Source organism: Corticium candelabrum, chromosome 12, assembly GCF_963422355.1.
Source record: "Corticium candelabrum chromosome 12, ooCorCand1.1, whole genome shotgun sequence".
In the NCBI taxonomy this organism is placed as follows: domain Eukaryota; kingdom Metazoa; phylum Porifera; class Homoscleromorpha; order Homosclerophorida; family Plakinidae; genus Corticium; species Corticium candelabrum.
Genome location: NC_085096.1, coordinates 2,068,849 through 2,088,547, shown reverse-complemented (window position 1 = coordinate 2,088,547; position 19,699 = coordinate 2,068,849). Strand labels below are relative to the sequence as shown.

The 19,699-nt window shown below is 41.2% G+C and overlaps 2 protein-coding genes and 2 long non-coding RNA genes across 5 annotated transcripts; all 4 read right to left on the bottom strand.

Moving 5' to 3' along the window:
• Positions 1-162: 162 nt before the first annotated feature.
• LOC134187750 (mothers against decapentaplegic homolog 6-like) lies at positions 163-2,043 on the bottom strand. Its single transcript, XM_062655900.1, is given in 3 exon segments — positions 163-308; positions 310-689; positions 1,567-2,043. Coding segments are annotated over 2 exon segments (459 nt in total). The 5' UTR covers positions 628-689; positions 1,567-2,043; the 3' UTR covers positions 163-167.
• Positions 2,044-3,669: 1,626 nt separating this feature from the next.
• Positions 3,670-8,179, bottom strand: LOC134187751 (uncharacterized). Of its 2 annotated transcripts, none has more exons than XR_009971152.1 (10): positions 7,869-8,179; positions 7,767-7,806; positions 7,640-7,705; positions 6,320-7,061; positions 6,157-6,259; positions 5,774-6,088; positions 5,674-5,707; positions 5,549-5,608; positions 5,077-5,419; positions 3,670-4,059 (listed from the first exon to the last, which is right to left on the bottom strand). It is a non-coding gene; the product is annotated as an uncharacterized LOC134187751 (long non-coding RNA). The 2 variants fall into 2 exon arrangements; XR_009971151.1 differs by having other exon boundaries at positions 3,670-4,020.
• An 8-nt stretch (positions 8,180-8,187) lies between these two features.
• LOC134188324 (uncharacterized) lies at positions 8,188-13,932 on the bottom strand. The gene is made up of 5 exons (XM_062656519.1): positions 13,686-13,932; positions 11,995-13,580; positions 8,414-11,190; positions 8,251-8,353; positions 8,188-8,216 (listed from the first exon to the last, which is right to left on the bottom strand). The coding sequence occupies exons 1-5, from the start codon at positions 13,886-13,888 to the stop codon at positions 8,188-8,190; spliced, it is 4,698 nt and encodes a 1,565-aa protein (XP_062512503.1). The 5' UTR covers positions 13,889-13,932.
• Positions 13,933-14,982: 1,050 nt separating this feature from the next.
• LOC134187989 (uncharacterized) lies at positions 14,983-18,385 on the bottom strand. Its single transcript, XR_009971219.1, has 9 exons — positions 17,895-18,385; positions 17,734-17,835; positions 17,442-17,666; positions 17,345-17,378; positions 17,224-17,275; positions 17,006-17,071; positions 16,714-16,892; positions 16,199-16,354; positions 14,983-15,310 (listed from the first exon to the last, which is right to left on the bottom strand). It is a non-coding gene; the product is annotated as an uncharacterized LOC134187989 (long non-coding RNA).
• Between the last annotated feature and the right edge of the window lie 1,314 nt (positions 18,386-19,699).

Here is a 19,699-nt window from a genome sequence, read left to right as displayed (position 1 = left end):
ACACATTGATATCTGTAACAGACATTGTGGATATAAGTTATGTGACTACAATTTCACAGTCATTCTAGTTGATATTTTTGTACGTTTAGTGAGTGTTACGTTTAGTCTGATGCTTACTAGCAGAGTCAACACCAACAAGTAGAAACGTGGCATATATAGTAATCAACTTAATTAATCCAGCATGGGCAACTTCTCAGATATTGTCTCGTGTAGCTAGGTTCCCAGCCTTTCACGAAGCTAACTCTGAATGAGAACGGATCGTCGGGTATGTTTCCACTCTGTGGCGTCTTCTCGCATTTGAGCATCTCTCAACATCTCAAAGTCGAAGACTCGAGTTGAGTAGCCGGGTTGGACTTTCTTGACTGTGGGTAGTCGGCCCTTCGACATGTAGTCCAGAGTCGGGCTCTGAGCAAAAATCGGATAGTCACTCTGATTGTAGATCCAAACTCTGTCGTCTTCACACAAAATCTGGATACCACGTCCGATGTGATCTCTCACTCTCTTGATGGCATCCGATCGCTTGTCGTTCATAAGCGGTCCTATAAACAGGCCGTTTGCAAGCGCTGACTCTGTGCAGACATCCACACACTCGCTCGTTGCATTATACATCCGACCGACTCTCTGCATGAGGTCCCAGTAAGCGATGTTGCACAAGCTTCGTGTACCTCTCCCAAGAAACTGTACATATTCTGCAAGAGACACACAGGATATGAGGTGATGAATAACTCGACGAAACCAGAAAGTACAACAAATGTTTTATGCAGCAAGAGAATCCATGAAAGGCACAAACAGAATGATTGATCCAGACACAGCCAGGCTTGACATAGATTTAGGAATGACTAAACAATGTGTGTGTGTGTGTGTGTGTGTGTGTGTGTGTGTGTGTGTGTGTGTGTGTGTGTGTGTGTGTGTGTGTGTGTGTGTGTGTGTGTGTGTGTGTGTGTGTGTGTGTGTGTGTGTGTGTGTGTGTGTGTGTGTGTGTGTGGCTAATCAAGTCCTACCCTACCCTAGAATCAACTAGACATAAGAGTGCGAGATATCACTTTCCACTAAAGTATCACTAACCAGAAATGAACCTCATCTCTAAATTTACCCAAAACCGAAACCACCTCACCAAAACAAATTCCTAAATATTTGCATCTAAACTTGTGTTGCTATGGAAATCTCAATAAAAATTTCAATGTTCTTGTTCAGTCAGACAATCAGTCGGCTAGCCACCCACACACTTAGTCATAGATATCGCCGGTGCACTCATTCCCGGATCATCTAGATGTCAAACAAACATAAGGGACACCTAATCAGACACACAGCTCTGCTACAAGCTCTCATCCCCACCACCCACCGCTGGCAACTACAAACAAGACCCACAAGCAACACACGTGCATAACGGCACACGCAAGAGAAACGGATTCGTCCCCACCCATTATCACACACACACACACACACACACACACACACACACACACACACACACACACACACACACACACACACACACACACACACACACACACGTCCCAGGGGTAGACAGAGACTAATTCATTGAAAGCCACCATCAAGCTTTACCTCATCACCGTGTTTACGTAGGCTCGACCCGAATGCTTCATTCCAATGCACCAGCCCACGTACGACAACGCACTCGTCTCGCCTCCTACATCACCGAGAAACACGAGAAGAATGATTTATAGTCGACCTGGAAGACAAACTGGTTACTACATGGCACTTGTTTAGACACAACAACATATTCCTCGCTCTAATAAAACTCTAGCATGTTCCCCGTTCAATACAGAGCTCCTCCCACTCACCCAAAATCAACCTGTTGACTTATCCATTAGAATACTTAACAGCGAGAGAACGTGTGCCTGCTGATAAGTATTTATACAATAAATATATTACAGATTATAGCCACACTTGCACCTTATAATCATTTCAGTGCCTAAAAAGTGGGACACATAGGACACCAGCAATGGAGTGGGCTGCGTCATGATAATCACATTGAGATTACATGAGATGGAACTGTCAATTAAGTTAATTAGCAATACAATACATGTACTCTTACCGCATCTCTAATGCAAATGCTTGGATTTCACATATTCCATAAGTTCTTTTCCAAACATTTGTTTGCTTGTGTTTTCATGTCCGTCTATGCCAAAGCCTCCATCGGTGCCCCATTGGTTGCTTTCTTGTCCCAATTGCTAAACCATTCTTCCAACATTGCACGGCATTGACTGAAAACACTAAAATAAAATTGTATTTTAATCTGGTCTATCTTTCCAGTGCTACACAAATCTGGTGCTAGCTCGGTGGCAAGCTTGTCCCATGATACTGCCACAAGGACTGATACAGCAACCAGACCTCACCTTGCAATGCCCTCTAATTGCAAATTTCAGTTTCTATACACAAATGTCTTTAGTTAGGCTGTATATCCTATCAAAACAAAGGAATGATGTAAAGAGTTACAATCGGGTAATTAGAGTGCAAGATGGTCTCATTATAATTGAAATGCAATATACAGTATTGACATACAGAACATATATACTGCATACAACATACACAAATTCAAACCAATCAAACCATACCTATCTGGCTATGTCTCAACTCCCTAGAAAATGTACTGGAAGACTGTCTGTCTGTATTGCGTGAACACAACACATTTGGTTACAGTTTTACTCACACCAATCATCACGACAATATCTGACCTGCACTGACTGTCTTCGTCTCACACTCTCCTGCCTAAAGAAACAGCAAATGACATTTACAATGTTCAGCTTTTGTATGACAATGTAGAGTCACCTACACTTGAGTTTCTGCTACATCGTTTCGATAAATAGCACTGAGTCGTTCAATTAGTTTGCTGACAGTTGCTGATGTTGACTTGCACATCCATTTCTTGCACACCACAAACTCTTCCAGTCGTCACATATTATGTCATCTTCTTTATCCGTAACTTCAGTTACCGTTTGAAGACATTCATCAACATGAGTGTCACTCAGAAGATGAGAAATAGCGGAGGTTGACTCGACTGAATCACAAATGTGCATACACATCATCACAACATATCAATTGTAAGGATGACCAGCTTATCTTACTTGCATACAATGGAAGACTCTCTGCTAAACACTTCGACTGTTCTCATTGTAGTAACCTTGTATCGGGTGCCAAGTACATATGAGGCTCCAAAAGGACAGCAAACTAAACCAGAAACAAAATAGTAACAATTGACTAATAAGTCTTATTACAGTGCAACTAACCTCACTGTTTGCAGCAAACCAGGCACATAGATCTTCTGACAGTACAACTTCATTGTCCAGTGATTTAACATTCACGGTTTATGGTAAATGATTCCATCCTTTCAGAGACACAAATTCAGAATCAGCTCCAATGTGATTTGGATTGCTCCACACGTAACCTAGTTGCAGCTTTAATCCTGGCATGCCTTGTTGTTTAGCTTCATGCAAGTGCTGCTACCGTGTGACATTGAGAAATACTTCAATCCAGCATGGGCAACTGCTCGGATATTGTCTTGTGTAGCTAGGTCCTCAGCCTTTTGCAAAGCTAACTGTGAATGAGAACGGATCGTTGGGTATGTTTCCACTCTGTAGCGTCTTCTTGCATTAAAGCATCTCTCAAAATCTCTCGAAGTCGAAGACTCGAGTCGAGTGGCCGGGTTGGACTTTATTGACTGCAGGAAGTCGGCCCTTCAACATATAGTCCAAAGTCGGGCTCTGAGCAAAGATCGAGTAGTCGCTCTGATTGTAGATCCAAACTCCGTCGTCTTCACTCGAAATCTGGATACCAAGTCTGATGTGATCTCTCACTCTCTTGACAGCATCCAATGCTTGCTGTTCATCAGTGGTCCTATACACAGGCCGTTTGCAAGCACTGACTCTGCGTAGATATCCACATGCTCGCGATCGGTCATCACATTATACACACAAGCGACTCTCTGCATGAGTTCGCAATATGCGATGTTGCACCAGTTTCGTATACATGTATCTCTCCCAAGAGACTGTACATGTGCTGCAAGAGACACATGATATGAGATGGTGAGTAACTCAACTAAACCAGAAAGTACAACAAATGTTTAATGCTGCTTACAGCAAAAGATCCGACTAAAGGCACAAACATGATTGAACTAATGCGCCCACGCTTGACCTAAATTTAGTAATGACTACAGTGTGTTTGTTTGTTTGTGTGTGTGTGTGTGTGTGTGTGTGTGTGTGTGTGTGTGTGTGTGTGTGTGTGCGTGCACGCACGCACGTGTTTGTGTGGTGATGGTAGGCTGTGCGTAGGTGGGATCTTCGTGGGGATCATGAGGGAGGGTGTCAGTGTGGGAGTAGTGGGCGAGTGTGTGTGGGTGTGTGTGTAAGTAGAGTGTGTGAATGTGTGTGTGTAAAATACTAATGTAAGCAACAACAAGCAAAATAGCTCCTAATCCATCAGTCCATTTTCCAAATAGTGTAAGTACAAACAGCAACATCTCAATATTCCACCCACTATTGCTGAATATCGGATTCTGCAACTTGATACCTTTATGCATAACATGCATACATAATTCAATAATAATCACATACATGGAAACACATCTTACACACAAAACTCTTAGTACAGTACAGTACAGTGAATACTGCTTAATTCAACCACTAACTTAACAATAAGAGCTAACAACAATAAGATAACAATTCTTATCAAGATACACAACAGTGTCAATACTCCATACTTCATTTACTGCAGCCAATTCAAGACAAAGCTTATTGACTAGGTTGTTCACATGCAAGTCCATTTCAGTGTTTACTTCCAGCTTGTGTCATGCACCATAGTATTTTAGAGCCGTAGATATACTGTATATTTACAATAGCTGGCCTGGCCACTTCATTGCAGCAAACATTCAAGAGCATAAGTGGTCTGGTTAACTAAGTGCCATCCACTGTAGCTGATGATTGCAGTTACAATGAGTATCCAGTGAAGCACAAAGAATAACTTGTATGCTGCCCAACTATATCTACTATATGTGCCACCATCTCCTCACTACACACCCTTATTGTTCAACAATTATGTATATCAATGTATGCTTACCATATCTGACTCTCTCATGAGCCATTTGTTTCCACATACGTCACGAGATCTTCTCCAAATATTTCATTGGCTTGTCGTCTCATGTTCATCTTCAATAGAGCTTTAATCAGTGACCCTTTGGTAGCCTCCTTGTCCAATCCGTTCGCCCATTCCTCCAACATTGAACGAGACTGAACAAAAGGTTTACCATACTGAGCTTTAATCTGTTCCGTCTTTATGATACTAAACATGACTGGTGCTAGTCTGGCGGCGAGCTCCTCCCAGTTTACGTCCACTGCACTTGCCACAGCGACCAGATCATCTGATGTCAACTTGCTATGTTGTTTAGTTGACAGCTCGAGATCTATACACAAATGTATTTAGTCAAGCTGTATTAACACGTCATCAAACAATATTGACACACATCTGTGTATACAGACATATAAGAATCCAATAAGGCTAAAATACTAAAACTCAAGGCAATAAACCATACTTATCTGACTGTCCCTCGACTCTGCACAGAATGAACTTGATGACTGTCTGTCTGTGTTGCCTATAACACAACACACTTGGTTACAGTTTCACTCATACAAACAAATCGTTATGACAATATCTCACCTGCACTGACTATCGTCATCTCAAATTCTCTTTCCTATAAAGAAACGAGCAAATTGCATTCACAACATTCAGTCCTTTATTCTAGTGTAGAGTCACATACATTTAACTATTTCATCAGAATTTCTGCCACATCATTTCAATAAATAGCACTGAGTCTATTAGTTTAGCAGCAGTTGCTGATGTCGACTTGCACATCCATTTCTTCAGAACAAAGTGAGTTGGACTGGTATTGCAGTTTGTCGAATCTTTGTCTTCATTTCTTCACTTAAAGGTCGTTCAAGTAGGTCACACCACAAACTCCTCCAGTCGTCACATATTATGTCATCTTCTTTATCCATAACTTCAGCTACCTTTTGAAGACATTCATGAACATGAGTGTCACTCAGAAGATGAGAAATAGCAAAGATTGACTGTACTGAATCACAAATGTGCATACACATCATCATAAACTCAAGTGTAACACAGCAATACCAAATAGCTTACTTGGACAGAGTCGAAGGCATTGAACCAAACTCTTTGGTTGCTCAGAATATAGCAATTTTGTATTAGGTGCCAAGTACATATGAGACTCCAAAAGAAGAGCAAACTAAACCAAAAACAAGATGGTAACAAAAGTATTGTAGAGATTCTATAAATTATAACTAACCTCACTGTTTGCAGGATACCAATCATGTAGGGTTTCTGAAAGTCTGACTACATTGACCAGATACTGATCTAATTAACATACACGGTTTCTGGCAAACCATTCCATCCTTTCAGAGACACAAATTCAGAATATCGAGTACCTGGTCTTTGACTGAAGGACTAATGCCTTTTATTTACCAAATAACTATCTTTACTAAGTCCAGCATAAAAATCATAAATTATTACAATCCCGTGTGTAGGGTGGTGGGGAGATCTTTAGTTCATCCTAGAAGTGATGCTACTGCATACTGTTGAGAAATACTTCAATCCAGCATAAGCAACTGCTTGGGTATTCTCGTGTAGCTAGGTCTCCAGCCTTTATGAGTCTGACTGAGACAGATTGTCATGTGCCACTCGCCCAAACCAAGCTGCCTAGTCAGAGCGATTGCTTTCCACGTAATTTACAAGACATTCCCCAAATATTTTGTTGGCTTGTGCTTTCATGTTGTTCTCCAACAAAACCTCTATCAGTGACACATTAGTAGCTTTCTTGTCCAATTCGTCTGACCATTTCTCTAACATTGCATGAGATTGATTGAAAGGTTCACTGTGTGACTGTCTAATTATCTTTTTCTCCAAAACAGTAAACAGGTCTGGATCAAGACAGGCAGCGAATTGTTCCCAATTTCCACTCACTGCACGTGCTACTTTAACGAGATCTTTGTTGCTCACTTTACAATGTTGTCTGTTTGACAGGTCGAGTTCTATGAACAAACAGGTTGACTATGTAAACTGTCCATCAAACAAAGAAAAGTGTAAATAGCTATACTAGTTACACTACATGGTGGTCTGGAACTAGACATATATTCTTAACTTAATTTCATTTTCACATTCCCTTCTTACATACATTTTATCACTAATGAAGACAAATGTCATATTACCAGTGCTTCATAGCATCATATGACATGTAACTAGTACCACAGACTGAGATAATACACACAAGGTTGAGACATCATCAGTAACTACTTAATTAAAGCTCTTCCTAAGTTTGCACCCATTGCACATGCTACAGCAACCAGATCTTCTGGTTTCACCTTGCCATGTTGATGTCTTGTTGACAAATCAGTTTCTATCATAGTCAACCTGTACTTAGTATACGCTGCCAAACAAACCACAACTACCAGACCACACCGGCTATGTCTAAGTTAGCTACGATAGCTGTCACACACCCCTCCATCCCCCTTCCCCTCTCTCCCCCTTTCCTCTTTTTCTCCCTCTTTTTCTCCCCCTTTATCCTCTCCCTCGCCCTCCTCTATAAACCTACAAAACAATAAAACCATACCTATCTGGCTAGCTCTTGAATCTACACAAAATGCACTCGAAGCCTCTCGTGATCTGTCTGTATTGGCTGAAAATGCAACACTCTTGGTTACAGTCTCCAATCATAGAAATCAATGCCAACACCTGACCTGCAATGGCACTCTCCCCCTTCATCTCACACTCTCCTGTCTAAAAAACAAGCAAATGGCATCTAGAAATTTAGTCTTTCATTGCACTGTAAAGTCACCTACACTTAAGCATTTCATCAGAATTTCTGCCACATCGTTTCGATAAATAAAACTGAGACGTTCGATTAGTTTACCAACAGTTGCTGATGCTGACTTGCACATCCATTTCTTCAAAACATACAAAGTTGGACTTCCAGTTTCTCGAATCTTCGTCTTCATTTCTTCATTTAAATGTCGTTCAAGTAGGTCAGACCACAAACGCCTCCAGTCGTCACATATTATGTCATCTTCTTTATCCATAACTTCAGCTACCTTTTGAAGACACTCATAAACATGAGTGTCACTCAGAAGATGAGAAATTGGAGTGGTTGACTGTACTGAATCACAAATGTGCACATACAACATCGTAAACTCAAGTGTAACACAGCAATACCAAATAGCTTACTTGGATAGAGTCGAAGGCATTGAACCAAACTCTTTGGTTGCTCAGAATGTAGCAATTTTGTATCAGGTGCCAAGTACATATTAGGCTCCGAAAGAATAGCAAACTAAACCAGAAACAAGATGGTAATAAAAGTATTGTACAGATTCTATAAATTATAACTAACCTCACTCTTTGCAGGAAACCAAGCATGTAGGGTTTCTGAAAGTCTGACTTCCTTGTCCAGTGATTTAACATACACGGTTTCTGGTAAATGATTCCATCCTTTCAGAGACACAAATTCAGAATCAGCTCCAATGTGATCTGGATTGCTCCACATGTAACCTAGTTGCAGCTTTAATCCTGACATGCCTTGTAGTTTAGCTTCATCAACTGAAGTGACAACAAAATCTTTGACAAGAGCACATACTGCTGGAAGAGGATCCTTGTGGTCAGTGTAGACAATCATCTGCAAACTGTGCTTGTCTAATGAAATCTCCAGCTTGTGGTCGTGATAAACAATGAAGTAGCCAACATTCTGAAACAATCGTGGCAAAAGACGAAATCGTTTTGCCAACCGAGTGAGTAGACGGTAGAACAAAGGCTTAGGCATACGAATATTACCAGAATGTAAAATAAGAGCAACAGTCTTATGACTGTAGGGTATCTCTGTAGATAAGAGTGAAGACTTTTTCTGTAGCAAGCAAGGTACAAAATATGCTTGACACTGTGCCTTGTCTTCATTTTCAATAGACTGCAATTTCAGGTTGACGTAATCCTGTTGATCACTGCAAAATTCCAAACTGTTGGCATCCAGTCCAAAATATGGACACATCAAGTCATAATACTTCAGAAGTGACTTGATGATGCCACGACACGATGAGTCTGGTAACAAGTAGTCGAGACATCCTTGTGTCATGATACCTGTCTCTGCACAACGTGCCATATCCCTCATCCACATCGAGGGCACATCTGTGTGAACGGTCACCACCTTTTCTAGTTGAGACATCAGCCACTCAACATCTAGAACGACTTCTCTCTCTTCATTCTTCAAAGCTTTTGGATGATAAAGAACAACAGCACGATTACTCAGATACTGCAGCAATACCATGAACTCTTTCTTGGTCTTGATACCGGCAACTCTTTGGGCAAGTTGCAGCAACTCCTCTACAGACACGACCTTCCTCGTCGTCTCCTTTTCTTTCAACTGGTGAAGCTCTTCTTTAAATCGAAGCCACGTCATTGGAAGCTTGTCGTGTTTTGCAACCTGACGTGCCACCTCTTCTGTCTTTCGACACAGCAACTGTACTTGTGGATCTACAGCACCACTGTCTGCATCCGTCATCGAGTTATCGACATAGAAACACATTCTGTCTTTAGATGCCCATATGATGTGCTCTGACAGCTCTGTGTCTTGCAGTTTCTTCTTCATGAACTCGTCTTGCTTCTCCAACATCCCTTCCTCTTCTCGTAGTACATCAGCATGTGTACCAACAAGGAAGATTCCAGGTGATCGTATGCCTACATTCTCAAATATCATGAAATATGACGACTCGGCTTCCATAATGTGAATGGCTGATATCCATTCTTCAACTCGTTCGTAGTTTGTAGCATCAGGTATGTCACCCATGTATTCTACTTTGCCATCAAGTTTACGAAATACCGATGCCGTCTGGCTACCCAATGGTTGAGAAGCATCAAACACCACATAGTAGAAAGCAGCTCGAGAGAGGAAAAGCTGATGTGTTGTGTAAAACACATGCTGACCGGCATAATCTAAGATGGTGACCATGATTTCATCTTTGGCCTTCCGAAGAGATTCACTATTTCTCAGATAGTCGGTCACTCTTCTTTTGATGCCTTCGGGTATATCCTTTGACTCATCAGCCTTGCTCTCACTATTAACAGAAGCTGCTGCCGAGCCTGAACACTGTGACTGACCACGTGACTCTTTCAATTTAGATTTCTTGCCTCGTTTTGATAGTGTCTGATCTTGTTGTGTGTCTTCCAACAAACAATCTGTAGATGTCGACGACTGCACGTCCGAGGAGAATTGTGAACTTAGTTGATAAGTTCTCTTTCTCTTCTTTCTACTCGTCACCGTCTGACGAGATTGTCGTGATGGTCGCTTATCAGATGTCTTCATCTTACTCGCTCTCTTCTTCCTTCTTCTTCTTCTTTGTACATTTCTTCTCTTCTTTGCTTCACTCTTTTCTGAACTATCAGTATCAACGGCTACTACTACAGTCTCTGAACTAACACCTGCTACTGATTCTACTTGTGCTTCAACATTGTCTCTTACACTACCTGAACTACAACACATCTCTGTTGATCGTTCTCTTGTCTCTCTGTCTTCACCAGTTACATCACCACTCACATGTGCACTCTCATCATTTAAATCTAAAGATTCTGAAAGTTGTCGCTCATTACTGACCTCTTCTAACCTCATAGCAACAGGCTGCTCAAGTAGATTGTCACCACCGTTCATTGACATATCATCTGATTGCTCGTCTCTTTGCCCATCAGTGGGACTTGCTATTGCCATCAGCTTTGAACTGGACTTCACTGATGTCTTACTATTTCGTTTACGTGTGCTCGTCTTCTTGTCTCTTGCCAATGTCAAAAACTTATCTTTTTCTTCTGGTTTATTGAAAGCCTCTGCCATAACTGCCGTGATGTTCTTGTCGTACAGATCTCTGTAATGTTCACTGGTGACAGGAACAGTCCAGTTACGTGCTTCTTTCATGATAATGCGACTCATTGGAATGACACCTCTTGTGCTCGGCTCGTACTGGTCAAACTTCATGAGAGTGATCGACTTTGTCAAGCTTGTCTTTCCAGCACCATCACGACCGACAACATCAACACGCAAAAATACAGTCACTGCATTTTCTTCATTACATGCAGCATCGTAGATACGCATTGCTGCTTCTCCTTGAGATACAATCTCTTCAGGATAAGAAGCTACAAAAACACATCATAAAGAATTACATCTATTTCAAGAACAGCAGTCTGTAGTCTCATTACAGTAATGCCACTTGTTATGTGGTCAGTATGCCTCTAAGTGTCCATCAACATGTCTGCCTTCCTGCCTACATTTAGGTGTGTAATGTGCATGTCTACGTGTGTGTCCATGTTTAGTAAACAATACTTTCAATGAACTACCAAAACAGCCATTAGTGCCATCCTAAGAAAGATGACATTCCCAGCATCACTTCACTTACCTATTACTAAAAGATCCGTACAAGATGTGCTACAGAACAAACCAATACTTGCCAGTGTATTTCAAATATCAATAATGCAGTTCAGCTCACAACAATTAGACGAGAACGAGATAGATAAGAGACTAATGTAACCAACTAACCCCCTTACATCACTAAGGTAAGAGATTGGTCACACCTTTACATGCAACATTAATCTTGCAAGGAAGTAAATACCATATAACCGCTTATCTCTGCAATCATGATATTTTTTTGCAAATTCTGCAAAGAAATCACGGAGCACACAACTAAAATTCGCAGACATTTAGGCCTATCTTCGGAGTCCCAGAAGACACTATTCCCAATACATGTACGTGGGTGTACCAGTAACTGTCTTCCTAGTTGGAATGCAGACATTTAATTTACGGTAATTAAAACTTTTGTCTAAATTCTCAAATCGCAGTAATTTAAGATCACAGAAATAACCGGGTATATGGTAAAGGTAAACTCATTCATTAAATTATATTTATTAATATACAAGTTGTTATTACAAATACATGATAAATACCTGCACAATTCAATATTCTTGCCACTGTGCGACTTCCTGTTGTCTGTGAGCGTTCTAATGCTGATCTGTTTCTAACTTTAACTTCCATGAATTCTGCACCATGGGAAAGAAGAAGCTTCACAATTTCAGTTTTGTTTCCTGTAAGAGCATAATGTATAGGTGGTTCTTTATACTTGTAACCCTTAGCATTAACTGATGCTCCTTGCTCAATCAATAATTTACACAAGTTAAATTGTCCTTCTTTAACTGCTAATGTGAGTCCATTTACACTTGCACCATTTTCTATCAACAACATAAACGTGTCCATTTGCTCTCTACAAAATGCTGTTACAAGCAATTTATCAACATCCATCCTGTCAATCCATTTGGACAAATTTTCAGAAACAGATATTTTTGCCATTGTAGAGATCTTACTCAACACCCAACCAGTAAGTTGCTTTTTTTTCCTGAATGCAAATTCCAAAGCTTGACAAATGTGTTCAGTCTGAATTGAGGTCAATCCTGCCCTATAAAGAGCTAAACACAAGTCAGGATGATTCCCACAATGTTGTGCTGCTAAATGCAAAGGTGATAAGTTCTGTCCATTAATAGCAACTACATCTGCTCCATGAGATATCAACACTTTTGCAATTTCAATCTTACTTTCCTTACATGCTATGTGTAATGGTTGGTTCCCATTATTGTCTGCTGCATGAATGTCAGCATCATGAGTCAGTAAAATGTCACATAATTCTACACACTCTGTCTGTCCACCAGCTGCACAATGTAGTGGCGTCTTTCCATCATTGTTAGAAGCACTAGAGCTAGCACCACTGGAAAGTAAGAAACGAGCAGACTTGATATGACCTTCCATACATGCTACATGTAGTGGCTGGTTCCCATATTTGTCTGCTGCATGAATGTCAGCATCATGAGTCAGTAAAATGTCACATAATTCTACACACTCTTTCCATTCACCAGCTGCACAATGTAGTGGCGTCTTTCCATCATTGTTAGAAGCACAAGAGCTAGCACCACTGGAAAGTAAGAAACGAGCAGACTTGATATGACCTTCCATACATGCTACATGTAGTGGCTGGTTCCCATATTTGTCTGCTGCATGAATGTCAGCATCATGAGTCAGTAAAATGTCACATAATTCTACACACTCTTTCCATTCACCAGCTGCACAATGTAGTGGCGTCTTTCCATCATTGTTAGAAGCACAAGAGCTAGCACCACTGGAAAGTAACAAACGAGCAGACTTGATATTACCTTTCATACATGCTAGATGTAGTGGCTGGTTCCCATATTTGTCTGCTGCATGAATGTCAGCATCATGAGTCAGTAAAATGTCACATAATTCTACACACTCTGTCCATCTACCAGCTGCACAATGTAGTGGCGTCTTTCCATCATTGTTAGAAGCACAAGAGCTAGCACCACAGGAAAGTAACAAACGAGCAGACTTGATATTACCTTCCATACATGCTACATGTAGTGGTGTATCTCCATCCTTATCTACCACATTGGTATGAGCTCCATGATCCACAAGCAGCTGCACAATATCAACAAGACAATCTCCAGCTGCGTAATGTAAAGGACGTGTAACATCGTTGTTTACTGCATTCACAGTAACGTCTGTTAGTAGCAGACGAGCAACATCAAGTAAATTCGAACCACGTGACCTAATCGCTGTCATAATTGCCATATTGCCATATTTGTCTCGAGCAGCGACGTCCGCCCCACGACCAAGTAGAAATTTACACATCTCTACATTAGTATGATCAGCCGCATGGTGTAGAGCTGTACATCCATCTCCATCCCGTATATTGACGTCACCTCCCCTGTCCACTAGGTCCTTCACTTTATCCCACTGTCCACGATCTGCAGCCTCAACGACATTCCCTTCCATTTCCGTCGTCTCTCAACTTCTTTACTCAGCGAATCTTACAACAAGACCACACCCAACAAACGTCACATGATCGTGACGACTTACATCAGACTCTACATGGCACGTGACACGTAGACCAAACAAGCACAAGTAAAAACGAGCAGACAGTGTCAAATAAACAAACAAGCTATCGCACAAATAAACACTCAAACACAAAAACTGCATTGCATATAATTAATTTAATTAATTAGTCTAACCTCACACTCTCATACACAAAACCAAAATGCACTGATATTTATCATATTTACAATGAAGTCTTGTATAAAATAGAAACAGTATTTGCCAATAGAATAACAATACGGAACATGATGCAATCCACATACATCAAAACAATGACAAAAACTAGAATATCATTTAGTCAAGATTTTAGTATTAGAAGCAGCAACAAAACTCATCTCTTTCTCTCTTGCATCTTTGAGATCACGTGACAAAAGCATGTCACTTCACTTATTCAACTATTGCTCAGTCATCACATGTGACTGTCCCATCATCACACTGCACCCTCATTGTCAACGTAAACGCCAGTCTGCAGCTTTAATTCTATTGACTCCATTCTTAACTGCCACACTATGGGCAAACCCATACACAAAACCACCACCAAGCAGCAACACTACTGCAGTACTCGCTCGTCACTGCACAAAAGTATCACTCGACTTGCTTGTCCTCCATCTCAATTCACTACGTATCTTTACAACCACTCTATTGTCTACTATTTACACTTACATAACCAAATAACTATCCTTACTCCAACATAAAAATCATAGGTTATTAGAATCCCGAGGGTGGGGTGGTGGGGAGATCCTTTGTGGTGCTGGCAATGCAAGTGCTGCTACTGTGTGACATTGAGAAATACTTCAATCCAGCATGCATAGGCAACTGCTTGGATATTGTCTCGTGTAGCTAGGTCCCCAGCCCTTCACAAAGCTAACTCTGAATGAGAACGGATCGTTGAGTATGTTTCCACTCTGTGGCGTCTTCTCGCATTCGAGCATCTCTCGACATCTCTCAAAGTCGAAGACTCAAGTCAAGTAGCCGGGTTGGACTTTCTTGACCGCGGGTAGTCGGCCCTTCGACATATAGTCCAGAGTCGACTCTGAGCAAAGATCAGGTAGTCTCTCTGATTGTAGATCCAAACTCTGTTGTCTTCACACGAAATCTGGATACCACGTCCGATGTGATCTCTCACTCTCTTGATGACATCCGATCAATTGTCGTTCGTAAGCGGTCTTATACACAGGCTGTTTGCAAGCGCTGACTCTGCGTAGATATCCACACATTCGCTCGTTGCATTATACATCCGACCAACTCTCTGCATGAGTTCCCAGTAAGCAATGTTGCACCAGTTTCGTGTACCTCTCCCAAGAGACTGAGACCGTACATATTCTGTAAGAGACACACAGGATATGAAGTGATGAATAACTCGCCGAAACGAGAAGTTACAGCAAATGTTTTATGCAGCAAAAGAATCCATGAAAGGGACAAACAGAAAGACTGAGCCAGGCTTGACCCATATTTAGGAATGACTAAACATGGTGTATGTGTGTGTTGTGTGTGTGTGTGTGTGTGTGTGTGTGTGTGTGTGTGTGTGTGTGTGTGTGTGTGTGTGTGTGTGTGTGTGTGTGTGTGTGTGTGTGTGTGTGTGTGTGTGTGTGTGTAAATCAAGTCCTAGACATAAGAGTGTGAGATATCACTTTCCACTAAAGTATCACTAACCAGAAAGGAACCTCATCTCTAAATTTAGCCAAAACCGAAACGTTACCAAAACAAATTTACAAAATATTTGCATCTAAACTTTGTTGCTATGGAAATCTCAATAAAATTTCAATGTTGTTGTTCAGTCAGACAATCAGTCAGCTAACCGCCCACACACCTTCCACTCAGTCATATCTCTCAAAACGCCGGTCCACTCACGCCTGTTGCCAATCAAACAAACACAAGAGACGCCTAATCAGACACACAGCTCTGCTACAAGCTCTCATCCTCACCACCCACCGCCGAGGACTACAAACAACACCCACAAGCCACACACAACAGCACACGCGAGAGAAACCGATTTGCCCACGCCTGTCATCACACACACACACACACACACACACACACACACACACACACACACACACACACACACACGCACCCACGCATGCATGCACACACGCACACACACACGCACACACACACACACACACACACACACACACACACACACACACATGCACACACACACACACACACACACACACACACACGTCCCTGGGGTAGACAGAGACTAACCCATTGAAAGCCACCATCTTTCATCAAGCTTTACCTCATCACTGTGTTTACGTAGGCTCGACCCAAATGCGTTATTCCGATGCACCAGCCGATGATGACTCACTCATCTCGCCTCCTGCACACTGACAAACGCGAGGAGAACAATTTTTTGTTGACCTGAAAGACAAATCGGTTACTTCATGGCACTTGTTTAGACACAACGAAACATTCCTCGCTTTATCCTACGTGGGTTCCCCGTTCAATACAGAGCTCCTCCCACTCACCCAAAACCAACCTGTTGCCTTAGCGAATAGAATACGTATCAGCGAGAGAACGTGTGCCTGCTGATAAGTATTTATACAATAAATATATTACAGACTATAGCTACTCTTGCAGCTTATAATAATTTGACTGCCCAGAAAGTGAGACACACATGACATCAGCAATGAAGTGGGCTACCTCATGAGCACATTGAGATTACATGAGATGGAACTGTCAATTAAGTTAATTAGCAATACAATACAATGTATTCTTACCACATCTGCCTAATTCAAATGATTGGATTCACATATTTCACGAGTTCTTTTCCAAATATTTTGTTTGCTTGTGTTTCATGTCCGTCTATAACAAAGCCTCCATCAGTGTCCCATTGGTTGCTTTCTTGTCCCAATTGCTAGACCATTCTTCCAACATTGCACGACATTGACTGAAAACACTAAAATAAAATTGTATTTTAATCTGGTCTATCTTTCCAGTGCTACACAAATCTGGTGCTAGCTCGGTGGCAAGTTTGTCCCCACAAGGACTGCTACAGCAACCAGATCTCACCTTGCAATGCCCTCTCTTTGCCAATTCAGTTTCTATACACAAATGTCTTTAGTTAGGCTGTATATCCTAACAAAACAAAGGAATGACGTAAAGAGTTACAATCGGGTAATTAGAGTGCAAGATGATCTCATTATAATTGAAATGCAATACACAGTATTGACATACAGAACATATATACTGCATACAACATACACAAATTCAAACCAATCAAACCATACCTATCTGGCTATGTCTCAACTCCACACAAAAATGTACTGGAAGACTGTCTGTCTGTATTGCATGAACACAACACATTTGGTTACAGTTTTACTCACACCAATCATCACGACAATATCTGACCTGCACTGACTGTCTTTGTCTCACACTCTCCTGCCTAAAGAAACAGCAAATGGCATTTACAATGTTCAGCTTTTTATGACAATGTAGAGTCACCTACACTTGAGTTTCTGCTACATCGTTTCAATAAATAGCACTGAGTCGTTCAATCAGTTTGCCAACAGTTGCTGATGTTGACTTGCACATCCATTTCTTGCACACCACAAACTCCTCCAGTTGTCACATATTATGTCATCTTCTTTATCCGTAACTTCAGTTACCTTTTAAAGACATTCATCAATATGAGTGTCACTCAGAAGATGAGAAATAGCGAAGGTTGACTGGACTGAATCACAAATGTGCATACACATCATCACAACATATCAATTGTAACGATGGCCAGCTTATCTTACTTGCATACAATGGAAGACTCTCTGCTAACACTTTGACTGTTCACATTGTAGTAACCTTGTATCGGGTGCCAAATACATATGAGGCTCCAAAAGGACAGCAAACTAAACCAGAAACAAAATAGTAACAATTGACTAATAAGTCTTATAACAGTGCAACTAACCTCACTGTTTGCAGGAAACCAGGCACATAGATCTTCTGAAAGTACAACTTCATTGTCCAGTGATTTAACATTCACGGTTTATGGTAAATGATTCCATCCTTTCAGAGACACAAATTCAGAATCAGCTCCAACGTGAATTGGATTGCTCCACATGTAACCCAGTTGCAGCTTTAATCCTGGCATGCCTTGTTGTTTAGCTTCATGCAAGTGCTGCTACCGTGTGACATTGAGAAATATTTCAATCCAGCATGGGTAACTGCTCGGATATTGTCTCATGTAGCTAAGTCCCCAGCTTTCGCGAAGCTAACTTTGAATGAGAACGAATCGTCGGGTATGTTTCCACTCTGTGGCATCTTCTCGCATTCGAGCATCTCTCGACATCTCTCCAAGCCGATGACTCGAGTCGAGTAGCCGGGTTGGACTTTCTTGACTGCGGGTAGTCAGCCCTTCGACATATAGTCCAGAGTCGGGCTCTGAGCAAAACATCAAATAGTCACTCTGATTGTAGTAATGACGTTGTCTTCACACGAAATCTGAATATCCACATCCGTTGTGATCTCTCACTCTCTTGACGGTATCCGATCGCTTGTCGTTCGTATGTGGCCAACACAGAGTCTGTTTGCAAGCGACGACCGTGTAGATATCCCCACACATCATACATCCGACTGACTGTCTGGATGAGTCCCCAATATGTGATGTTGCATCAGTTTCGTATACATATATCTCTCATAAGAGACTACACATATTTCTGAAAGAGACACATTACACATGACATGAGGTGATGAGTAACTCAACGAAACCAGAAAGCACAACAAATGTTTAATTACTGCTTCTTGCAGCAAGAGAATCGACTAGAGGCACAAACATGATGAACTAACGCACCCAATGTCAACTATGTTAAGACGATTAAGTAAGTATACAGTTTTGCAGACCTACTCAGACCTTCTAGATGTACAGTCATGTTCCTCAACTTTACCTTAACAGAAAGATTGTAATTGTAATTGAGACTCTAATGACATACATTGACTGTTGTTCTACTGCAGTTAATTTATGAACTCAACAGTTAGTTAAACATGGCCATCCAGAAAGCATGTCTACAACTCAATACAGCTAGCACATCCTTCTGGTGTGATTTCCAGCATTCCTTCTCAACACACTGATACCACACTTGTTTCTGGCTTCCTACCCTTTTAGACTTGTACCTGCCAATATCAGATAATTGATTCTTTCAACAACATTGAATTGCTCATGAAGGTGTCACTAACCCTAAAAGGTCTGAAAATGCCATTTGAGAAACTGATTACACAAACTATCCAATTAGAGAATGTCGATTGATACCGCCCTCTATCTCATTATCTTTTGAAGTAGTACCCATGTCGTATATCGCCTCTCTAACACATGTATATATATCCTATTAATTTAGGAATGACTAAACACGTGTGTGTGTGTGTGTGTGTGTGTGTGTGTGTGTGTGTGTGTGTGTGTGTGTGTGTGTGTGTGTGTGTTCATGTGGTCGGACATGGTGTACGTTCAAATTTAGGCAATCGAACAAATGCTCAATTCGGCCGAAAAATGTCCGACTGTTATTTTGCACTCTGTATCCGTCTGTCAATCTGTCTGTCTAACCCTCAATCCAAGTGTTTGTTGTCTGTATGTCAATATGCATGTTTAATAGTGCATCTGTCTGTCTGTCTGTCTGTTTATCCATCTGCCTGTCTGTTTGTCTGTCAATCCATCTGTCTGTCTATCTGACTCTCAATCCATCTGTCTGTCTGTCTGTCTCACTCTCAATACAAACGTTTGTT